We start from the raw sequence: 20,919 nt of genomic DNA on the forward strand, positions 1-20,919 counted from the left end.
AAGGGGGTGACTTGTCTTGTACATTGTCTTTCACAAAGGGGGGTGCATGTGGAGATTGAGAGTCATGTTAAGTCATGGATATGAATGGATATGTTTCGACCATCGGGACTTGTTCCTCCATCGAGTGTGTGGAATTGACAAAGGCCGGCGATCAGAGATACCTAGGTAGGGAGCGGAGAAACATTGAACGAGGCAGTGCCCCTTTTAAGGAAACAATTTATACATTCGAAAAGCGCCCTCTACAGTGATCTCGGGTCATTATAATTCGCTTGAACGTTTTGATGAATGTTTTTACATACAATACACACAATTTTGGTCTAAGCAAGCATTGAGGGTAAGAGAACGATCCATCCTCTAGCCGGCACCCGAAGGGTGACACATGGCTTGGTGCACGAGGCCAATATGATGCATGATCTGGAAGCCGTGGCTTAAATGGCTGGTTAAGATCTACTAGTCCGATCTGAATACGAATGCTTTTGCTGCGTTGTCTAAGCTCTTCTGTATCCTCTCAGCAATTATCCCTAATCCCTTCAGAGACAATTCGCGTCATTCGTACGATGATCTGGAATCCATCAAGCTTTACATCTCGTGCAATGGTCACATTTGGGTTGATCGTTAATGAGAAGGTCATCGAGATAGTTATAAATCAAGCTCAAGGATTAGGCCGCCGAAAAAATAAATTCAAAAAGGAGATCAACATTTCGGAGCCCCTTTCTTGTAGGCAGCATAGGGGGCTTTCCGCCTTAGATGGCTATATAATCAGCAAACTGACGCCTAATCTGCGCATAGATCGGATAGGCTTTCAAGTTCCTCTACTAAATCGGCAACAGGATAAATGCCCCCCCATTGGTACAAAATTCACTGTATCCTTGTTTATATAAATACCGCAAAATTTGTTTTGCAAGGCTTCAAGCCACGATTTTTGTTTTCTTTTTCTCTTCACATGCACGATATGTCACCCTGAGTCTACTAGTACCCCCTACAATCTCGCCTCCAGCAGTCCCTCCCCCTCCAGCCCACACGCAACCTCGCTCGTCATCAAGATCGCCGTGTCCCTCAGCGCCGGCAACCTGTACTTATGGTTAACCTCCTGATACCTGGGGTCACTCAGCATCGCCGCAAAATGCAGAGTACTAGGGTAGTGCGCGAGCGCGATCTCATCCCAGCCCTCCCCGTCCCGTGCGTTCTGCCCCCGCGGTGACCCGTTGGTGTGCGTGACCCCGCCGACGATCTTGGCGTCCCCGCCGTGCGAGGCCCCAACGGACGAGGCAAACGCCCTGCCGTACTCGAGGTACGACCCCTTCCTGCCCGGCCGGAAGGAGAGCAGGTTGAGCATCGACACGGCGCCCCGCGCCTCTTCGCCCCCGCCCGCCACGAAACCCCGGATCCAGTCTCTGAGGCCGGACGAGAGCTCGAGGCTCTGTGCGGAGGGGGGTGGGGAGGACGAGGACGGCGGCGTGGTGGGGGTGGTGGTGGTCTCCTCCGTGGTCCCCAGGGCGGCGTCGTTGGCGGCCTTGGTGCCCCCCGGCGGCACGGCCTGCAGCATCTTGCGGTTCCTGGCGGCAAAGTCCTGGGTCAGGCGGGACGGCACGCCAGCGGTTATGCTCCATGTGAGCCGGATGTGTGGTTGCAACGACGGTGGTAGCGGGGCAGCCGGGCCTTCCAGGATGAGGAGGAAGTCCCAGCGGGCGTTGCGGGCGAGCAGGTGCTCGGTGGATAATGTCGAGGGCAGGATGATCCACCGTATCACGCGGGACAGGACGAGGGGCGAGATTGTAGTGGCCTTGAGCGCTGAGAGAAACGACTGCTGCGCCCTGGGCTGAGTAGGGTCTAAGGCGATGAGGTGGAGGGTGCAGAGAGGCATGGTTGCTATTTTGATTGTTCTTGTAAATAATTGTGTTTGACGCTTAGATACCGGGGTGAATTGGGCGGAGATACGGCCTGAGGTCGATATGGAATGCGGAGTGCCAATAACGGTATGATGTAATCAGCCGAGCTTAGTAGTGCTTGTTGCAAGTCAATGTCGAGGATTGAAAATGCATTTTCACACCGAGCGTAAGCTCGCAAGGTTTGGTAAACTGTTTACTCTTCTTGTTTGTCTAACCCCTCTGGCTTCCCCGTGCCGCTCGCGGCTTTCCACCATCGGACTGTAGTCAATTGATGTTAGCGGCTGCACTCAGGTATATATTTGATGTTTCGGTGCAGCTATCAGACATTTGAACAGAGATGGGAATACAACCGGAACAACTTGAACAGTACTAAGTACCTACCCTAGTAGCATAAGCCTGAGGTATTTAAGTATTGGGTCTTGAGCGTTTACCACGGTATGAAGGCGCCATGTATGTCCTCGGACGTATAGGGAATAGAAGCGAAACCATCTACTAACGCACGGTATGGGTATGCGGAATAGAAGTAACTCCAGCAGGCAAGGCTTTTCACGTTGGGTTCCCAACCTCCTTCCGCAAACAAGTGCATTCTACCCGTAGCCATGTTGTTGGGCCCTGCCTAGTCTGTTCGAGCTAGTGTATTAAGGCTGCCTACCTCATTCTACATTCAAGCACTCATCGAGTATCTTCCGCCTTATTATACATCCGCGCGTCCAAGATCGGAGTCTGTGGGGAAGTGCTGATTGGCATGATGCGGTCATGCAAGAATCAGAATTGCAGGCAAGGTTCCGAGATAATTCCACACCTTCTGGGACCGCCTCGAGCATCAAATGTCTTTTCATACATGCTTGAGGGATGTCGTTTTGCCAAGGGAGGCGGGGGACGGGGGCAGGACAAGTCACTACGCAGGTACTCGGAGATAAGCGCGCCTTAACCTTTGGCCCACTGTGCCTAGCTACAGTAGTATTAATGCTGGTGGTTATAATGGATCACTGGCGGGACGACTTGGACAGCGTTCAAGTGATTAAGTTGGGCAAGGTCCAAAGATGACGTTCAGTATTCGAGACTCATTTTGAGTATTTCGTAGCATTTATGTGTGGATTAGAAACAAATCACCTGGCACGATGTCATAACTCCAGGGAAATAAGGATAGCAAGCTGGCCGGGGGGGGGGGGAGTGTTCAGTGCTACCGTGCCAGGGGCGAGCACGAGAGAATACGTTATACGTCACACGTGGCCAAGTTGTAGTAGAAGCATAGACGGTAGTTTCATCCAGGGCCACCTCGAATACAAGGAAAGTGGCCCATCTCGCGATATAGCTGAGGGCGTCTATACTAAGAGAAGCCGTGGACGCTCATACCAAGTCGGTGGATCTCATGATTGCGTACCCATCGACCGATGGGAGAAAGACCCGACGGGGGGGAGGTCGCTGCCCAGGTGTGGAACCCCGGGCTATGGGGGCCAGAATGGGACGTCTGTGGTCGTTGGTGCTCACTCTCATCTCCCCCGGATTTTTTTCCCTGGCCCCCCCCCCCACACGAAATCGGGCGGTTGATCGACGAGTGGTAATGTAGGTCAGCAAGCTACACTGCACTCTCGAGCTACTGTACCCCCGTAGCCCGGTCGGTTCGACCTCGGGGAGCTTCTCTTGACCTCGGATGAAATTGGTTCCCGGCGGCGCTACCTAAGTACGTTATGCTGGGAACTGCAACGCTTGACAGTGACGTAGCGCACGGACAGGAGTCCTGGACTGCTGTCACCTTTTTCTGGCGGTTGTCATTCCTCAATCGGGACAAACCTGTGCATAGTCGGTCTTGAAGCGCACCTGCTATATGGCCGCGAACTTGGCCCTGGGGTCCTTGCGACGAGGCATTGACAAAGAGGAACAAAGAAAAACGCTCCGCAAGTAATAGACGCGAGAGCACATGCCCAGCCGGGTAACTGAGACGAGAGGGCGGACTGATCTGGTTCGCTCCGGTGCACCAGCCCCCAAAAGGGCGACAGCGTCCGTGTGAGGACCGACCGACCGTCTTGTTGGGGAGGGGGACCTGGGGACCCGGGGGACCCGTTGACCGCTGGAGCACCGGGAGAATGCATGGCCGCGAATAATAATAAAACCATAATAAAATTTGGGTGCAGCAGTGCAGGACTCTTGTCTCGAACTTTGAGGTGAAAATATCAAGGGTCCCGCAGACTTGGCACAGCAACTTCGTACATACTGTAACACCAAACCCCTGCCCACGGCCCCCGTTGTGGTGCCGTGGACGCAGCAGGGTGGGAACTGATACGGTACGGTGAGCTCGGTTCCTGCATCCGATCCGGAGGGGGGAGTGTGAAAATGCTCAGCGTGGGAGCATTGAAATGGGGACGTTTGACACATCTGTGGCTTCTCTTGACTTCATGTCCCTGCCCAATTTGATAATCGAAACGACTCCAGGACCCCCCGGGGCAACGAGCGACGTCATCTCGACATATGATGAGTCGCTGCTCAGAGTTGCTTGAGGCTTTTCGAAGGTCACGGTGTAGATACGTGGGAGGCGGGCTAAAATAGCCGGCTAGGGATAAAGCGTCATCAGATGGCCGGCTCGGTGGTCGCGTGTGAGGGACGAAGGACTACATGTCACAATCCCCCCCGCGTCCCAAGCTCACGTTGGCTGCAGGGGTAAGGGCAACGGTGTGGTATCAGGAGAGGAACAGTAGAAGAAGAAAAAAGGATGGCCTGCGGAGAGAGGGCCTGTTTCAAGCTGATGGAGAGACAGACTGACAGACTGACAGATACCACGGCTGAGGATCACCTGCATGCGACTCCTGCATGAGAGGCCTTGACGATGATCGAGTTTTCTGGCATCTGGGAATAATAACCGCGCAACGAAGCCACAGAAAGGGACCAAGAGGGAGAGGGAGAGGGGCGAATCAGCAGCAGGCGATAAGGGGCCCCTGCAGCGTGGCAGGGGAGCCATGCTGCCATGCTGGATGTGGCGAGGGGCGGTGGGACCAACCAGAGGCGGGCTGATAACAAAGGGACACGAAAGAATTGGATAATTGGTGACAGTTGGGTAACTATTTTAAGACGTGGTTGAAGACTGGGCGGCCGGAGTGGCCTGTCTTTTGGGGACGGGCTGTCTGGTCCGAGCCCTCGGGGCGGCCATTCCAGAGGGCTGAGTGACAGTTGATATTGCCTGGTGCGTGGCCGTGTGGCCGTGTTAGTACCCAGTATATACGGAGGGGAACATGCATTACCGTGGACGGTGTAACCGCGGGTGAGAGGCGGACGGGCAGACACAAGTACTAGTAAGAAACCTGGGGTGCCGGGACAGGGGCCCAGCCTGTAGGGCCTTGTTCCCCCGGGCCGTGGACTGCACCGACAACCGGAGCGGGAATTAAAGCGCAGGGGGAGGAGGACGAGTTTAGGACGAATTTAGACGTGTTTACTCGATCGTGTCCTCAAACTCTTAGGTAATATCTTGCCGCAATCAGTGCCAATCGCATATTGTTTGCAGCATGGCGCGCCCAACACGAGTCGAGGGTTGGACAGGAAGGAACATTCTGAACAGGCACGCATTGATCAAGACAGGACTTGTTGAACATTCATCCATCTTGTTGTTAGCTGGTTCTGGCCTGGGCTGGTGGTGTGGGTTCTAGATAGACACACTACTATGTACCTGACTACATAGCCCAACTGCGGGTATTCCGTTTTCCTTTGAGCCGGGCTGGCACGTCGGTGATCAGTGCGCCAGTCCGTCCCACTCAAGTCCTCTCCAGTCTCGGCCGGCCCAGCGACGGCTTGGACTACACAACGGCCTGGAGCACTGCCATCTTGGTCTTGTTGGTGGTTGTGGCGGCCAGAACGCAGTCAGGACGCATCCAGCCTCGAGTGCTCGTAACTTGGACCGACCTCGACTGGGCGAGAACGAGGGGGCCACCAACTTATTACCAAATATCAGCAAAGAACTCGTGTCTGTTTTAGGTCAATGAATGTCTCAGCACAGCACGGATGAGTTCAGCCCAGCCCAGCCCAGCCCGGCCACAGCCACACACAGCCCGTATGTGACGACGGGACAACGGGCCCGAGGGTACGGAGCACACTCTGCCGCCCTCAGTCGTACTGTGGCAGCACAACGTGGTCCTGACGGTGGAGCAATGGAGTCTCACCTCACGATGGAGACAGTCAGGCCCCAAGGGCGGCGCCAGAAAGAGGGGTCACTTTGATAATAGATATCTAGCCGTGGGGATGGCGTCCTTTTGCTTATCTGCCCACGCCGCCGTCCGCCAAATCAAATCAAATCAAATCAGAGCCGAGTGAGTGGTTGGTTGGCTGGCCCTGCCTGTGCTGTCATGTCGTGGTGTCTACATATCGATCGATAATACCCTGGATTTCCGATGGGGGGTGGAGGGGAGGGGAGGGGGACAGATGCAAAGCACAATTAACTGCCCAGAGACTGGCTGGCTGCAGGGGCTGCACAGTCGAACCGCACCCGGCGACCCCTTCCACCACTTCGAAAAAAGCCCGGGCCCCCCACATTCCAAGCCAGGGTTCCTGTGGGGCGGGGCATGTGGTGTGGGTACGTACTCGTGGTACGCTGGTACCTTCACGTAGTGGCCGGTGCTTTGCCTGGCTGCCGGGTTTGCTGGTTGGTATCTGTCTGGCCTAGCCTTGGGTCGCCTGGCAGCCCTGGTGCCTTGCGGGTGTGCAGTTGCCAGTGCCAGTGCGTGCGGGCGGGCGGGTGAAGGAGGTGCGCAGCAGCAACAGAGCTGAGGTACGTATCTCATGTACATTGCACGCTACCCCGTAGATACGTACTCTGGCCCGGCACGAGGTACGTATCTACCTCCAAACAGCAGTGACGGCCGCCGTGACTGTGAGTAGCTTCCCTCGCAAGCTGCCCATATCGCCAGTCACTCCTGGGGCCCGTCGGCTCTCTCTCGGTCTGGTCTTCCTGGCCTGCCTGGCCTGCCTGGCCTGCCTCTCTCACCCTCACCCACCCCCACCGCGGCGACAATTCCTTTTAAGTCCCTCGTGCTGCCAGCCTGATAACCTTTGCCAGGGGCCTGCGCCTATTCTTCTCTTTTTTTCAACATCATCAATCCTCTTGTCCCCTCTTCCTCCAAGGACCTAAACCAATCTGTTTCTTGCTTCGACTGCTTGACTTGCTGCTTGCGTCTTCTGGTTTGCAACAACTGCATCTCCAAACAAACATCCCCAGAAAACCACACATCAAAATGGTGAGTCGCAGCCCCACCTGCTTCCCGCAGCCCGTCTTCAGCCCGGCCCAGCCCAGCCCAGCCTTTCCCACGCCTGTTTTGGTGCCACCATCATCAGCCGCACTGCACCACCCATTGAGTCTTCTTTCCAGAGGGCGCGCGATTTACTGACAATCCTTTGTTGCAACAGGCGACCAAGGCGGCTGTCACATCAAATGCTTCGGCTGTAAGCTTCACCCAGACCACCAAGAACCACAGAGCCACAGAAACACAGCCAGAAGTGGCCTGGCCCCCAGCGGGAATTACGAACTACGAAGCACGAATCACGAGTTACGCGAGACTGACATGTGTGCCCCCACAAACAGCTGGCCAAGTACCTCGAACTGCCCCAGAATGGCAAGATCATGGCAGAGGTGAGCAACCCAGCATTTCGCCCGTATTGCAATCGCTCGAGACTGACCTTGTTTTTTGTGTTGCAGTACATCTGGATCGATTCCGAGGGCGGCACTCGCTCCAAGTCGAGGGTATGATCCAAACTCCAACCTCCTCCCACTTGCCCCGAATCTGCCCGACCCACCAGCGATGCCGTGACACCATAACTCTTGGCCCCCCTGGAGAGGCCGCTTTTTCGTGGGCTGTCCTTGCCGAGAAGCCACCCTCGTCCCAGCTCCAACGAAACACACGCACTGCAGTCTTTGTGGGCTTATCTGCCCCGAGACACAGAGTGGCCAAGACTCCGCCTTTTCGCTTTGCGCCGGTGGAAGCACTTCTGGCCGCTGCACTGTGTCCCACAAAACTGCAGTGGCTGTGGCGAGCTCCACGATATCGCTATCGCCAGGACCCCCCGAGCTGCGTCAGGCGTTGAGGAATAACGGGGCTGACACCATGACTCGATTTTAGACTCTGGATGCTAAGGACGGCGGCTACACCCCAAAAGATCGTGAGTCACTTCCCCCAGCTCTTGCCCAGTCCCAGGATTCCGGATTTCGACCCTGGGGCTGCCGCATTCCCGTCCACTGAGACATGCACTGACACCCGACTTTAGTCCCAATCTGGAACTTCGACGGAAGCAGCACTGGCCAGGCTCCTGGTAAGTTGGAGATGATGATCACCACCAAACGGCTAGCCCTGGCGATCATCTGCTAACGGCTGCGTCTTCCAGGCGACAACTCCGATGTCTACCTCCGCCCTGCCGCCGTCTTCCCCGACCCCTTCCGCAGGAACGGCAACATCCTCGTCCTCGCCGAGTGCTGGGATGCCGATGGAAGCCCCAACAAGTACAACTACAGGCACCAGGCCGCCAAGCTGATGGAGGCCCACGCCGCCCACAAGGTATGTCGAAATCGCAATGCGCACCACGATTTGACGCGACGTTGCGCTAACAGTGCGTGCAGCCCTGGTTCGGTCTCGAGCAGGAGTACACACTTCTCGACCTCGACGACAGGCCGTACGGCTGGCCCGCAAACGGGTAAGCACATTCCAAAACCACTCCAGGCGGAGGATGATCGCAGGGGCTCGCCGTGAGACTTGACATGGTCGCCAAATCGCCAAAATCAACGGGAGTGGGTGCCACGTATGATTGGCGCCTTCTATCGCGGGGACTCTGCTCGATGGTGGGACACAGTGGGTGGCAGCGCCTGCGGCTGGCTCGCACTGCCGACGGCAGCTGCAGCCAGTTCATGGCGCCAGACGTCGATCCTCAAATCTGGAGCCCCCCTGACAATTGAGCAAAACATGGGACTCGGCCCCCCGCTACCCCATTTATGACAATGATGTCACGGGAAGCACCGAGGAACTGTTTTCGTCACATTGTCGGGCCAAAGGCTCCAGGAGGACGACCGTGACGTCTCGTGACGAGCGTCAGCCTTGGCAGGGTAGCGCGTGTGGTGTTGCCACCGGCTGGCCGGCTTTTGCCGAGCCCAGCTGTGGGGGACCCGCACCGTCGTCATAACAACGGCGCAGCCCACGAGTGCCACCCCACGTCAAGAGTGCTTGCGATTGAAGGCGTCAATCGAGCGCAGATCAGGCCCTCACTTCCTGCTCTGGCGACGACATGTCAAGATGGCGAGCTTCGCGATCACACTCCGAACTTTTCCCGATCTGTTCCACGTACTGACCAGCTTTTGAAGATTCCCCGCCCCCCAGGGCCCATACTACTGCGGTGTTGGTGCTGGCAAGGTCGTCCAGCGTGACATCGTCGAGGCTCACTACCGCTGCTGCCTCTACGCCGGCATCAAGATCTCGGGCACCAACGCCGAGGTCATGCCCGCCCAGTGGGAGTTCCAGGTCGGCCCCTGCGAGGGTATTGAGATGGGCGACCACCTCTGGCTCGCCAGGTTCCTGCTGCACCGTGTCGCCGAGGAGTTCGGCGCCAAGGTCTCGGTCGAGCCCAAGCCCATCCCCGGCGACTGGAACGGCGCCGGCCTGCACAGCAACTTCTCCACCGAGGAGATGCGTCAGGAGGGCGGCATGAAGCACATCGAGGCCGCCATCAAGAAGCTCGAGGGCCGCCACAAGGAGCACATCGCCGTCTACGGCGAGGGTAACGAGAAGCGTCTGACCGGCCGCCACGAGACCGGCAGCATCGAGCAGTTCTCATATGGTGTCGCCAACCGTGGCGCCTCCATCCGTATCCCCCGCGAGTGTGCCGTAAAACAGAGCGGTTACTTCGAGGACCGGAGGCCCGCCTCCAACGCCGACCCTTACCAGATCACCGGCATCCTCATGGAGACTATCTTTGGCTCTGCCTAAGTTATTTCTTCTTGCAGCACATTTTCATGAGTTCCTTCTTCTAGTTCAGAGGGCGGCGTGTTTGGTTGCACACTATTTTTGGTTGTTGCACAAGAGCAGTCAGGTAGCCGAGTGGTAGAATAGGGTTTAGGGCCTAGCTTTTTGACCTCTTCTCCACCACCGGGCTGACCTATCCATCCCCATTTTGAGGTTTCGTTTTTGGAGGTTTTGGCGTCGGAAAATAACAAGATTTACATACTGCCCCCACCCCCCCACGCACAGATGAGATAAGAGAGATTGTGTGTGTGGTGACAGAGAGAGAGAGAGAGAGAGAAAGGACAGGACAGGATATCTATACGCCTGTCTGTAGTATTGTGGTAGGGTAGATTGGAGCGCATCCGAGAGCGGATTGATATACTACTTGCTATATGCGATTTTCTTCGCCGAGCGTGAAATTAGATTCTGAATGCTCGCCCCCACCGATCAACCATCCCTAAGTCTCTTCTATGCTTTTTGTGTGACTGTCACCATGTTGATTTTTGAGTTGTCTGGGCGTGGCCAGCCCCTCCTAATTTGATGTTTTATCTTTGTCGTGACGGGTAGAGTTGTTAGAATGTGTGGCAGAGGAGTATTAATGAGGCTGTTGATCATGAAGTGGGTCTATAGTACTTGTAAGGCCAAGTCTCTACATGTGCAGTGATGTGAATAAAAGCTGTGTGTAACTTAGTTCTAGAATTAATTGGGTGAAAAAAGTGGCTGATGCTTCAAAGTTGAGAGAGAGTTCCAAGGTTAGTTGATACTGAGTGACTCTTTAACTACCTAGGTACCTAGGTATGTATAGTCTTTTACGGTTGACTACCACAGTACAAAGGAGCTATATACCTTGGGTCTCCCTTTGAATTTATATCTAGGGACTTACTAATCAAGCATAAATAAATAAACATGTGGGAATTATAGATGAAACCCCTGGCTAATTATTACCGCTGTCTTCCCCCTCCTTACTTACCCTAGGTTCGGTATAAATACGGAGATACGCCTAGTTATCCATCCTATAGTTACCCTGCTTCCCTGCCCTGCCCTGCTGTGCTGTGCGGTAGGTAGGCAGGCGGATAGGGGATGGGAAGATAAGACGAGCGAGTGCGGATTCTAGGGAGCATATTAGAGGGACTGAGGGACATCATACATGCACAATCGTCAGTATATCGCTCATTAGCACTGCAAGTGGTGGACGACTTCCCGCTCGCGTTGCTGGACGCTCACGGATTGAAGGGTACATGATGTGCTATGCTCGCCTTGGGTCGAGTTGCTGTGGTCAAGCTCCACCGGCATGGGAGTGAGGGAAACGGCGAGGGGTCAGTTAAACCACTTGTATAGTCTGGGGAAAGGTGATGAGGAAGAGGGGTGCGGACATTTGCAATTACCGCGTTGCGCACTGGTCACCCCGCCCGGACGACCACCAACGGGCGCACGGCCAAGACTCTCAAGTCCACACGTGCTGGCCCTTGGGAGGTCACAGTATGGTGAGCCAAGTATGCCGCGGGTGTTCTTTGCCCCTGGAGCTGGGGTCGCGTGTCCTGGTCTTCGATATTCTCGTCCTGGAAATGTGATTGTTGATCCTGGTCTGTGTGCTTGATGCAATTTGTGTGCCAGTCTCATCACCACAATGTGTGCATAGAAGATCGCATATACCTAGGTCACTTTTCTCGAACGTAGATACCAAACAAAACCTTGGAAGACTAACCAGCTTCAACCTGATAAGTGCGTTCGAGCTCTCCGAGTGGGGTGTGGAGGGATTAGCACAACGAAATGTCAAAGCAAAGTCGATGATTCTCGAGCGGCACGAATTGATCGGTTTGAGAACTTGCTTCCAAGCCCAACGAAAGGGTTGGGTATCACTATACAAGGAAGCTTATATTGACCCGGGCTTTATGATTCTGAAGATCTTTTGGGAATGTGCATTCATCAGGTATGTATTAGGATGTCTTGTCACGTAAGCTCATGTATCTTAAAACCCCCCTTTCCTTCAGCGAGTACCATTACTAGCTGTGTGCCACGGAATAATAACCCTTCAATTAAAAAAACCTTGTTAGACCCTCCGCTCCACCTCACCGCGATGCGCCTCCTCGGTATGTGAAGACGAAGACGCATGCGTGACCACATGCATCATCGCTGACTTCTCGCTCACCGCGGCGGGCGGCGGGACCGCGGCGTCGGCGCCGTCGAAGATGACGGCCATCTGCTCGAGGGTGTGGCCGCGCGTCTCCGGGTACGCGAAGAACACGGTGATGAGCAGGAGCGTCAGCATGACGATGAATACGATGTAGTACTTCCAGTGGATGGCCTCCAGCGCGATGGGGTTGACGAATGTGTTTATGAAGATGGCGACGACCGTCGAGCACCAGGTTACTGTTAGACCGCGGGAGCGGAGGCTGAACTGCCAGATCTCGCAGGGGTAGGCTGTCAGGAAGGGTGTCCTATTTTCTATGTTAGTAACTTGTTCATGTAGGAGTTGGGCTGGTTCGGTGTTTGTTGGTGGGGGGAGGAGACTCACATGGCGATATCATATCCGGCAAAGAAGACGAACAAGAACGGGATGACAGACAGCCCGATCTGCGCGGACCCAGACTCGGCAAACGCACCGCTGAGGCCCGTGATGATGATGAAGCTGACCAGCATGGTGCTCGCCGAGGTGAGGAACAGGAACCGCCTCCCCAGCCGGTCCACGTTGGTCGCGGCCGCGATGGCCCACAGCAGGTTCCAGACGTTGAGGCACGCCGAGATGAGCGTCTGGTGCGTGACGGAACTCACGCCGACAGAGTTGAGCACGAGGGGCAGGTAGTACGAGACGACGCCGTTGCCGGCCCACTGCGCGAAGATGCCCAGGCTGATGGAGATGAACAGCCTGTGGCGGTTGCCGGGGGTGCGCACCATGTCCGCGTACGAGGCGCTGCTGGAGGCCTCCCTCTCGGCCGTGATGGTCGCCTGGATCTCGACGACCTGGTACGACACGAGGGGGTCGCCCCTGTCGCCGCCGGCGTGGTGCGTCGCCAGGATCTGGGTGGCCTCCTCGACGCGGTCGACGCTGATGAGCCAGCGGGGGGACTCGGGGGACAGCAGGAAGCCCGGGAGCGCCATGAAGGGCAGCACGATCTGCAGCACGACGGGGATCCGCCAGCACCAGTCGGACGGGATGTCGCGGCACGCGAACGTGACCCAGCCGCAGAGCGTCCCGCCAAAGTACCAGCCGACCATGAACAGCGCGTTGGCCACGGAGCGCTGCCTCGGGTGCGCGATCTCGTTGATCAGCAGCGGGGCCGAGTTGCCCAGCCACGAGGCCGCGATCCCCACGAACAGCCGCGAGTAGGTGAACGTGACCTCGTTCTGGGCCGCGGCCTGCATGACGACCCCGAGGACCAGGAAGAGGTAGCCGATGTAGATGCCGAGTTTGCGCCCGTAGTTGTTGGACAGCCATGCTGCGACGGGGAAGGCGATGCCGTTGCCGACCCAGTAGATGCCCGTGATCCAGCCCAGGTAGGCGCCTGAGGGATTGTGCATGAAGGTGTTCCAGCGCGGCAGGGCGAGGAGGCCGCCCATGATTGAGCCGTCGTAGCCGTTGGCTGAGGCTGTTTGGGAAGGGTGGGTGTGGTTAGCATTTTGTTCAATTAATGTGAAAATAGACACGCCCGGGGCAACAGGGCGAGGCTTACAGAACAGGACCATGGACAGCGTGATGAAGTTAAGCTTCCGCAGGTGGGACTGCTTGTACCAGGGCGTGTCGCCGCCCGGCAGCGTGGCGAGTTCCTCGACTGGGTTCACCATGGTGATGGCTTTGCTCTGATCGCAAGGCTGAGTGAGCCGTGGAATATGGGGCGGGATAATCAACAAAGCCCGAGATTGAACAGCGACTGCCTGTTGGTGCTGCACGTAGTCTTTGCTTTCGGGATGTCTCGGCTCTGGACAGCCTGGGAGAATCCTGGAACACCGTCGTTTGACCCGACGTTCAGGGGGGGAAGAAGTAGTCGGCTTATATAGTCTACAGCCTCCTGAAGCCCCCTTTTGGTGTGTAAGATCGAATACGGCCTAGCCTTGGGGGAAGAAAAAAAGGCGGCGTGGAGTTGTGGAAAGGTGGTATCGCTTACGGCCTAGCCTCTCCTGTTGGCTGTGGGAAAAGAAAAAAGACCGGGTGGGCCTCTGAGAAGCCGATGGCCCGGTGTTCGCGAACTGGGTCCATGGGGAGGGCACTTGAGGCCACGCTCTCGAACGGTAAGAAAAGGGGGGCACGTCCCCCATGGAGAAGCACGCAGGAACAGTCGGGGGCCCCCACATGTAGGGTCGGGTTGGCAAAGGGATCCAAGCCTCGTGGTGGTCTCAGGAGCGGGGAATTGAGTCAGTCTTGTTTGTTTTTTGTTGTTGGGCATTAGTAGTTCGGTATTTACTGATCTATTACATACGAGATGTGAGAAGCACAGGCGGAGAAATGTGTTCGCTAATTACTTGGCTATTGTGCATGAATGAACCATGTCCCTTGCATATTCCAATATCCGCGGTGGTGTAACTCGGTATTTCTCCGCCTCCAGATCCTTCGACGTCCCTCGCTCCCCAGATTCCTCGTTACCGAACCGTCGGTTCGCCAGCTAAGCTCCTCGCGATGCAGGACATGAAACCTAGCTGTATATTAAGACCCGGAAAAATGCCTGATTCAGTCTTGATGATTTACGTCATCGTCGGCGGATTGTAGCCGTTGCCAGTCATGTGACTGACCAGTGGAGAAATGTTGAGCAGAGAGGAATACCTGAGTGCCCACCTTGGCATTATCTAGCCGCGTATACTCATCCTCCTCCATGTTTGCTCCTCAGAACGTGAAGTTTAAGTGGCTTTGTTTCTCAAGAGGGCCTTTGCTGTCGTGAGACGTCTGTACTTTGACATAAGATTGTTTGCTCAGAGACTTGTCACTTGACAGTTCCGACCCAGCCAAGATGGATGTCGAAGCACTCCTAGAGAAGTTGACGGTGGAAGAGAAGGTGGCCCTCACAGCTGGTAAGTAACTGTATCGGAAGGATGAGCACTTCATGTCAGCCTCTCTGACCAGGACTCAGGCAACGGCTGGTGGCACACAGCGACCATCGAGCGTCTCGGCATAAAACCTATCCGACTCTCAGACGGGCCCAACGGCGTCCGCGGCACACACTTCTTCGACAGCACGCCCTCCGCCTGCCTCCCCTGCGGCACCGCGATCGGCGCGACCTTCGACACTGAACTGGTGACGCGCCTGGGCCGGCTCCTCTCGGACGAGGCACACGCAAAGGGCGCACACGTTGTCCTTGGGCCAACGATAAACATCCAGCGCGGGCCACTCGGCGGGCGTGGGTTTGAGTCGTACTCCGAGGACCCGCTACTGTCGGGCATCCTCGCGGGACACTATGTGCGCGGCCTGCAGGAGAAGGGCGTGTCGGCCACGCTGAAGCACTTTGTATGTAACGACCTCGAGCACGAGCGCATGGCCGTCAACGCTATCGTAACGGACCGCGCCAAGCGCGAGATCTACCTGCTCCCCTTCATGATCGCCATCGAACTGGGGCGGCCGCGGGCTGTCATGACGGCATACAACCAGATCAATGGGTGCCACGCCGCGGAGGACAAGACGCTCCTGAGGGATATCCTGCGCGGCGAGTGGGGGTGGGACGGGCTCGTCATGAGCGACTGGTTCGGGACGTATAGCACGTCCGAGGCGATCAATGCCGGCCTCGACCTCGAGATGCCTGGGCCGACGAGGTGGCGGGGCGGCGCGCTCGCTCATGCTGTCATGTGCAACAAGGTCAAGATGGCTGAGCTGGACTCGGCGGTGCGGAATGTCCTGAGGCTGGTCAAGCATGGCTTGGAGAACACGTCGATCCCGCCCAACGCCCCTGAGAAGCAGGCCAACACGCCAGAGCACATTGCTTTGCTGCGTGAGGCAGCAGCCAAGTCCTTGGTCTTGTTGAAGAATGAAAGGGATGTCCTTCCTTTTGACAAGAACAAGAAGGTTGCTGTGATTGGACCCAATGCCAACATTGCCACGTACTGTGGCGGCGGCAGCGCCGGCCTCCGGGCATACAAGACCATCACGCCCTTGGAGGGCATCAAGTCTCTCGCAGGTGACGTGGTATTCTCCCAGGGCGCATATGGCCACCAGTCCCTGCCTCTCCTAGGCAAAGCTCTGAAGACCCCAGACGGCAAGCAGAACGGCTTCGTCCTGCGCATCTACAACGACGCCCCGCCCAAGGCGACCAAGCGCGAGGCCGACACACGCGCGCCGCTGGAGGAGCGGGTCCTCGACGACGCCAACATCTGGTTCGTCGACTACGAGAACCCGGACCTGGCACCCATCTGGTGGGCCGAGACGGACGGCGTCCTCGTCCCCGAGAGGTCGGGCGAGTGGGACTTTGGGCTCTCGGTGCACGGCACCGGGGAGCTGTTCATCGACGGCGAGCTCGTCGTGTCCAACGTCGAGAACCAGAAGCTGGGGAGCAGCTTCCTGGGGTGCGGCACCGTCGAGGAGACGGGCAGGATGCACCTCGAGGCAGGCCGCGCGTACCGGGTCCTGGTGCGGTTTGGGTGCTCGGCCACCAGCAAGGTGAAGGCGTCCGGGACCGTCGACTTTGGACAGGGCGGTGTGCGCTTTAGTGGGTGTCCTAGGATCGACCCGGCTGTCGCGATCCAGGAGGCTGTTGATGTCGCCAAGAGTGTGGATCAGGTCGTTGTTTGCACCGGCCTGAGCGGCGAGTGGGAATCGGAGGGCTTCGACAGGTCGACTATGGCGCTGCCGCCCGGTACTGATGAGCTGGTGGCCGCCGTTCTGGCGGCTAACCCGAACACAGCCGTTGTTGTCCAGAGCGGCACCCCGGTTGCTATGCCGTGGATTGACCAGGCCAATGCTGTTGTCCAGGCATGGTTTGGCGGCAATGAGTGCGGGAGTGGCATCGCCGATGTGCTCTTTGGCGAGGTGAACCCGGTAAGTCGTGACATTCGATGTCTGTTGCTCCAAACATTGGCTGGGAAATGTGCTGACTTTCCATCTTGCAGGCTGCCAAACTCCCACTCACGATACCTCGACGACTGCAAGACAACCCCGCCGCCCTCAGCTTCCGATCCGACAACGGCCGCTCGCTATACAGCGAGGACGTGTACGTCGGATACCGGTGGTACGACACACTCGACATAGAGCCCTTGTTCCCCTTTGGGCACGGCCTGTCATACACAACATTCGAGGTCTCCGGCCTCGATGTACAAGTCTCCGCGGATAGCCTGAACGTGCGTGTGAAGGTGACCAACACGGGTTCTCGTGCCGGCGCCGAGGTGGTTCAGGTATACGTCACTCCCGCGGCGCGGACGCCGCTGACGAGCTCTAACCGCGATACCATCACCCGCCCGGCCAAGGAGCTCAAGGGCTTCGCCAAGGTCTCCCTGGAGCCAGGGGCCAGCGCGACGGCCGAGGTCACGCTGGACATGCTGCGCGCCACGAGCTACTGGAGCGAGATGGAGGACTGCTGGCGGAGTGATGCTGGCGAGTACGGCATCCTTGTGGGAACGAGCAGCCGTGGCGAGTTTCTTGAGACGGCCTTTGTTCTTCAGAAGACGAGGCGGTGGAAGGGACTGCGTGCTTAATTTGTTAATGCTCGCGAAGAGAATATTGCATGGACATTGCTTGTAAACGTAAGGTAAATATTGACTATTCCAGAATGTCTGTAGATGAAGAACAAGTCGCAAAAAATGATTTGAATCCTGAAGTCAAGAAATGAGAAGCATGTCGTTGTTGAGGAGACATTTCGACTTGGGACGGGCCACGTCTTCTTTGGGATAGGAAATGCCCCTATTCCGTAAGTCCGGAAGTACCCGAGTCATCCCCAGCCAGTCCCCCCCATGTCTAGCTGCTTCCGACCATAGAAAAAACGGCTAGGGCACCCCGGATGTTCTGGAACTTCTGACCCGTGGGGTTTTTCACCGTGGCGTGTGGGCACCGATCTGCCCGGACCAAAATGGACCAGCCCAGGTCGTGCTGATTCTCCGCAGCGCTAGATTCTCCGCTGCAATTCACAGTCGCCTCACTCAATACCAGGTACCCGTGCACTGCCACTGCTGATAGTTTACCGTTATGCACGACCAGAGCCCAGTGAATAGCGGGACCCCTCAGCCTGGTTCCGTGAGGTCGAGCATCTCTAGCCGCGCCTGTGACGCCTGCCGTGGGCGGAGGAGAAGGTGCCATTTTGACAACACGCTTTCACCCAATGCTGAGCCACCTGGGTCAGCCGAGTCTCAGCCACAGCCCAAGTGCTATAATTGCCGGAGGCTTGGTCTAACATGCAGTTTCCTATTGCCCTCGAGGCCGCGGGGCCCAAAGCGCAGGTATGTCCCGCCAATCCGGTGTTGTATTGGGCTCGGCGAATATGCAAGATTTGCTCACCATACTCTTGGCCGTGCAGGAAACGCCTGTCAGAAGACATGTCGGGCGACGGCGGCAGTGAGCTGCATCCTGAGCCGCCTATTCAACCTCCGGTAGAACAACATTCTCGCTCAACAGGTCTGGACAATGCGACTGGCTTCGTCTTACCCGGCGATGTGCTTCCATTGCCCAGAACACTGCAAGCTACATCTCCCTCTTTCGGAGCTCCCAATGCCATATCCAACGTTCTTCATCCACATCCAGCCATAACTGCCCCGGATAATAACCCAACCATAGCCGGCCCGAGGTTTCCAACAGATGAGCTGTGTTCAAGAGCACTCATCAACACCCTGATGGTTGACTACCTCGACCTGGTCTACCCCCTCGTGCCCGTAGTCCACAGACCAAACTTCCGCCAAGACCTGGCCAACAACCGGGACATCACCGACCCGGACTTCTTCGCACTCCTCGTGAGCCTCTGTGCGCTCACCGTCGGGCTGCTGCCGTCCCGGTTCCGGGACTACCGTGCCATCGACCCGGAGGCCGGCATGCACTTCGAGACGAGGACGGCCCTGATAAACTGCTGTGCCGAGATGTGCACCCGGCAGAGGCCGCACAGCTACTGGGATCATGTCAACCACCGCAAGTGGGCCGTTAGTTATGTCTTTTCCGTTGCAACCTTCCAGACGGGGCAGGTCAACCGCAGCCGCATGTTTGACGTGGAATATCTTCAGCTCTCACGCCTTTTGGGATTGCATCGCATCTCTGAGTACGAGGGTCTGAACTGCATTGAGACCCAGCTGCGGAAGAAGGCCTTTTGGTTGTTGTTCTATGGCTACGCGTAAGAGAAACCCTGCGGTCCCTGCCGAATTCGACTTTGTCTATCTGCGTATCATCACTAATTTACGAATGCTTGACAGCCATACAAGAGTACAAAGCGGACGTTGGGAGCGTCTGACGTACTTCGGGCCGGGCGAACTGCGCGAAGTGAACTTTGATGCTCTCGTCCCCCTCGAGATCGACGACGAATACATCCTCAGAGACAGAATCCTGGACCCTCTCTCCCCAACCGCAGCAACACATACACATGGCCCCCCAACCACAGGAGGCCAAAGCGAAGCAACCCCCGCGCCCCCGTTCACCCTCGCAAGCGCATTCATCATCCACTCCCGGGTGTTCCTCAAGGGCCTCCGCGAGAGCATGGCCACTACGGGGTGCGAGTGCGAGCTCCGCCGGACCCCGGCCGCCCGCCTCGCCCGCATGCGCGACCTCCTCCAGGAGATGCGGTACATGCTCGACGACGCGCCCGGCCCCATGCGCCAGTGGGCCTCGCCGGGGCGTCTCCAGGACGACCCTGCCACGCCCCGATGCGACGACGACCGCGCCAGTAGTGTTGTGTCGAGTTTCGGCAGCCCGGTTGAGCGGCGGCCGAACCGTGCCGTCGGTGTTGGGGAGGGCGACGCCCCGTGTTCGAAGGTTGTTCAGGGCCAGCTTGAGATCATGCGGGCGAACATCCATGTGACCCACCTCTGGCTGCAGAGTCTTCTGCTGGAACAGATCGACGTGGTCATCCAGGAGAAGGTCATTGGTGGTGCTGCTGCTGGTGCCGCTGGTGCCGAGGAGGTCTCGTCTGCCTTGAAGGCGAACTGGGCCGAACGCGAGGATATCTGCCGACAGATGCTGCATCTCCTTCACAGCATCCCATATGTCTATCTCGAACCGAACGGGCTGTACTTGGTATGTTCGTCTGTGTCTTCTCTCGTTCTACCTACAACCCATGTGGATCTTTATCACACAAACATCAGAGGCTGACCCACCCAACCAGGCATACAAAGTCCGCGACGTAGCCGTGACCCTGCTGAACTGCCCATTTGAAGCCAACACACGGCCTGCCATCCGAGCCGTCGAGTACACGCGTGACTTCACACAGATATTGTCCCGGCTCGACCGCAGCGAAATCGTCAATACCAATAGCCTGAGGAGCTGGGTCGATGTCGACCGGGAGCCGGCGGTAGTCTCGCCGCAGTGTCCAGTTGTTCCGTCGTCACCGCATGGACATGTTGGGGCTTCGAATGGCTGTGATAAGAATCAAACACAATATTAGTTGGAGGTTGAACTCCTGGAAATCCAGGTATCAATACATTGACTGAAGCTATGATTCCATCGAAGCCGGCAGACTTCAAGTTCAAGCAGGTGATCATGTCCGGTGAATTGGCGCATCCGGTCATTTCGGCCATGTCCACGGGTGGTCGAAGAAAGGCTGACCGCGCTCGGCACTCTCAACCATTACCGGTCCGCCAGACAAGGCCATCGCGCCGTGGAACGGAGCAGTCGCCCCTTTCCCCTCCTCAGGTCATCCCATAGCAGATGTGCCGCAATAGACCAGCTGCCAGCTGACTCGCCCATGATAACAACCAGGTCCAGCTGCGATATCTGATTAGCATGCATTGATCAACAACCTAGTTTTGAGTAAGGCGAATACATCGCTCGCTGACGCTCGCTCGGAGAATGGCTGGATGGCTCTAAGAAAGCAAAAGGTCGGTGCGAGTGAGCAGGTTAGACAGACTATAAGATTTCTTACAATAGCACTGCCGCGCTCAGAAATTGGGGTGGGTGCAGGATCATGTACTATTCTTTGGTGGCCATGTTATACAACACCTAAGCTGTGTTGTGTACTAATTTG

General features: G+C 56.8%; 6 protein-coding genes across 6 annotated transcripts; 3 read left to right on the forward strand and 3 right to left on the reverse strand.

The window, feature by feature from the left end:
* Nucleotides 1–979: 979 nt before the first annotated feature.
* KVR01_011795 (uncharacterized protein) lies at nt 980–1,905 on the reverse strand (the record flags this gene model as incomplete). Its single annotated transcript, XM_044782179.1, has 1 exon — nt 980–1,905. Exon 1 carries the CDS (start codon nt 1,862–1,864, stop codon nt 980–982), a length of 885 nt encoding a protein of 294 aa, XP_044639504.1. The 5' UTR covers nt 1,865–1,905.
* Nucleotides 1,906–4,227: 2,322 nt separating this feature from the next.
* KVR01_011730 (uncharacterized protein) lies at nt 4,228–5,766 on the reverse strand (the record flags this gene model as incomplete). The annotated part of the gene is made up of 2 exons (XM_044794851.1): nt 4,651–5,766; nt 4,228–4,440 (listed from the first exon to the last, which is right to left on the reverse strand). The coding sequence occupies exons 1-2, from the start codon at nt 4,843–4,845 to the stop codon at nt 4,228–4,230; spliced, it is 408 nt and encodes a 135-aa protein (XP_044639439.1). The 5' UTR covers nt 4,846–5,766.
* Nucleotides 5,767–6,774: 1,008 nt separating this feature from the next.
* Nucleotides 6,775–10,711, forward strand: KVR01_011610 (glutamate--ammonia ligase). Its single transcript, XM_044789890.1, has 9 exons — nt 6,775–7,108; nt 7,278–7,313; nt 7,453–7,500; nt 7,567–7,611; nt 7,988–8,027; nt 8,133–8,177; nt 8,250–8,419; nt 8,482–8,555; nt 9,217–10,711. The coding sequence occupies exons 1-9, from the start codon at nt 7,106–7,108 to the stop codon at nt 9,836–9,838; spliced, it is 1,083 nt and encodes a 360-aa protein (XP_044639319.1). The 5' UTR covers nt 6,775–7,105; the 3' UTR covers nt 9,839–10,711.
* A 1,058-nt stretch (nt 10,712–11,769) lies between these two features.
* Nucleotides 11,770–14,204, reverse strand: KVR01_011645 (uncharacterized protein). The gene is made up of 3 exons (XM_044787550.1): nt 13,525–14,204; nt 12,369–13,440; nt 11,770–12,291 (listed from the first exon to the last, which is right to left on the reverse strand). The coding sequence occupies exons 1-3, from the start codon at nt 13,634–13,636 to the stop codon at nt 11,904–11,906; spliced, it is 1,572 nt and encodes a 523-aa protein (XP_044639354.1). The 5' UTR covers nt 13,637–14,204; the 3' UTR covers nt 11,770–11,903.
* Nucleotides 14,205–14,459: 255 nt separating this feature from the next.
* Nucleotides 14,460–17,583, forward strand: KVR01_011798 (uncharacterized protein). Its single transcript, XM_044790480.1, has 3 exons — nt 14,460–14,854; nt 14,914–16,808; nt 16,880–17,583. The coding sequence occupies exons 1-3, from the start codon at nt 14,794–14,796 to the stop codon at nt 17,459–17,461; spliced, it is 2,538 nt and encodes an 845-aa protein (XP_044639507.1). The 5' UTR covers nt 14,460–14,793; the 3' UTR covers nt 17,462–17,583.
* Nucleotides 17,584–17,948: 365 nt separating this feature from the next.
* Nucleotides 17,949–20,340, forward strand: KVR01_011758 (uncharacterized protein; the record flags this gene model as incomplete). Its single annotated transcript, XM_044794208.1, has 4 exons — nt 17,949–18,199; nt 18,277–19,077; nt 19,157–19,973; nt 20,062–20,340. 4 exons carry the CDS (start codon nt 17,949–17,951, stop codon nt 20,338–20,340), a joined length of 2,148 nt encoding a protein of 715 aa, XP_044639467.1.
* Between the last annotated feature and the right edge of the window lie 579 nt (nt 20,341–20,919).

This window comes from Diaporthe batatas (genome assembly GCF_019321695.1).
Source record: "Diaporthe batatas strain CRI 302-4 chromosome Unknown Contig00016, whole genome shotgun sequence".
NCBI classification, from domain to species: Eukaryota; Fungi; Ascomycota; class Sordariomycetes; order Diaporthales; family Diaporthaceae; genus Diaporthe; species Diaporthe batatas.

Coding starts and splice junctions, on each gene's coding strand:
- KVR01_011645 (XM_044787550.1), bottom strand. CDS start 13,636: ATGGTGAACCCAGTCGAGGAACTCGCCACGCTGCCGGGCGGCGACACG. Junction 13,441..13,524: donor GCTGTCCATGGTCCTGTTCT/GTAAGCCTCGCC, acceptor CTTCCCAAACAG/CCTCAGCCAACGGCTACGAC. Junction 12,292..12,368: donor GCCGGATATGATATCGCCAT/GTGAGTCTCCTC, acceptor CATAGAAAATAG/GACACCCTTCCTGACAGCCT.
- KVR01_011610 (XM_044789890.1), top strand. Junction 7,314..7,452: donor TCACATCAAATGCTTCGGCT/GTAAGCTTCACC, acceptor CCCCACAAACAG/CTGGCCAAGTACCTCGAACT. Junction 8,178..8,249: donor CAGCACTGGCCAGGCTCCTG/GTAAGTTGGAGA, acceptor TGCGTCTTCCAG/GCGACAACTCCGATGTCTAC.
- KVR01_011798 (XM_044790480.1), top strand. CDS start 14,794: ATGGATGTCGAAGCACTCCTAGAGAAGTTGACGGTGGAAGAGAAGGTG. Junction 14,855..14,913: donor GAAGGTGGCCCTCACAGCTG/GTAAGTAACTGT, acceptor ACCAGGACTCAG/GCAACGGCTGGTGGCACACA. Junction 16,809..16,879: donor TCTTTGGCGAGGTGAACCCG/GTAAGTCGTGAC, acceptor TCCATCTTGCAG/GCTGCCAAACTCCCACTCAC.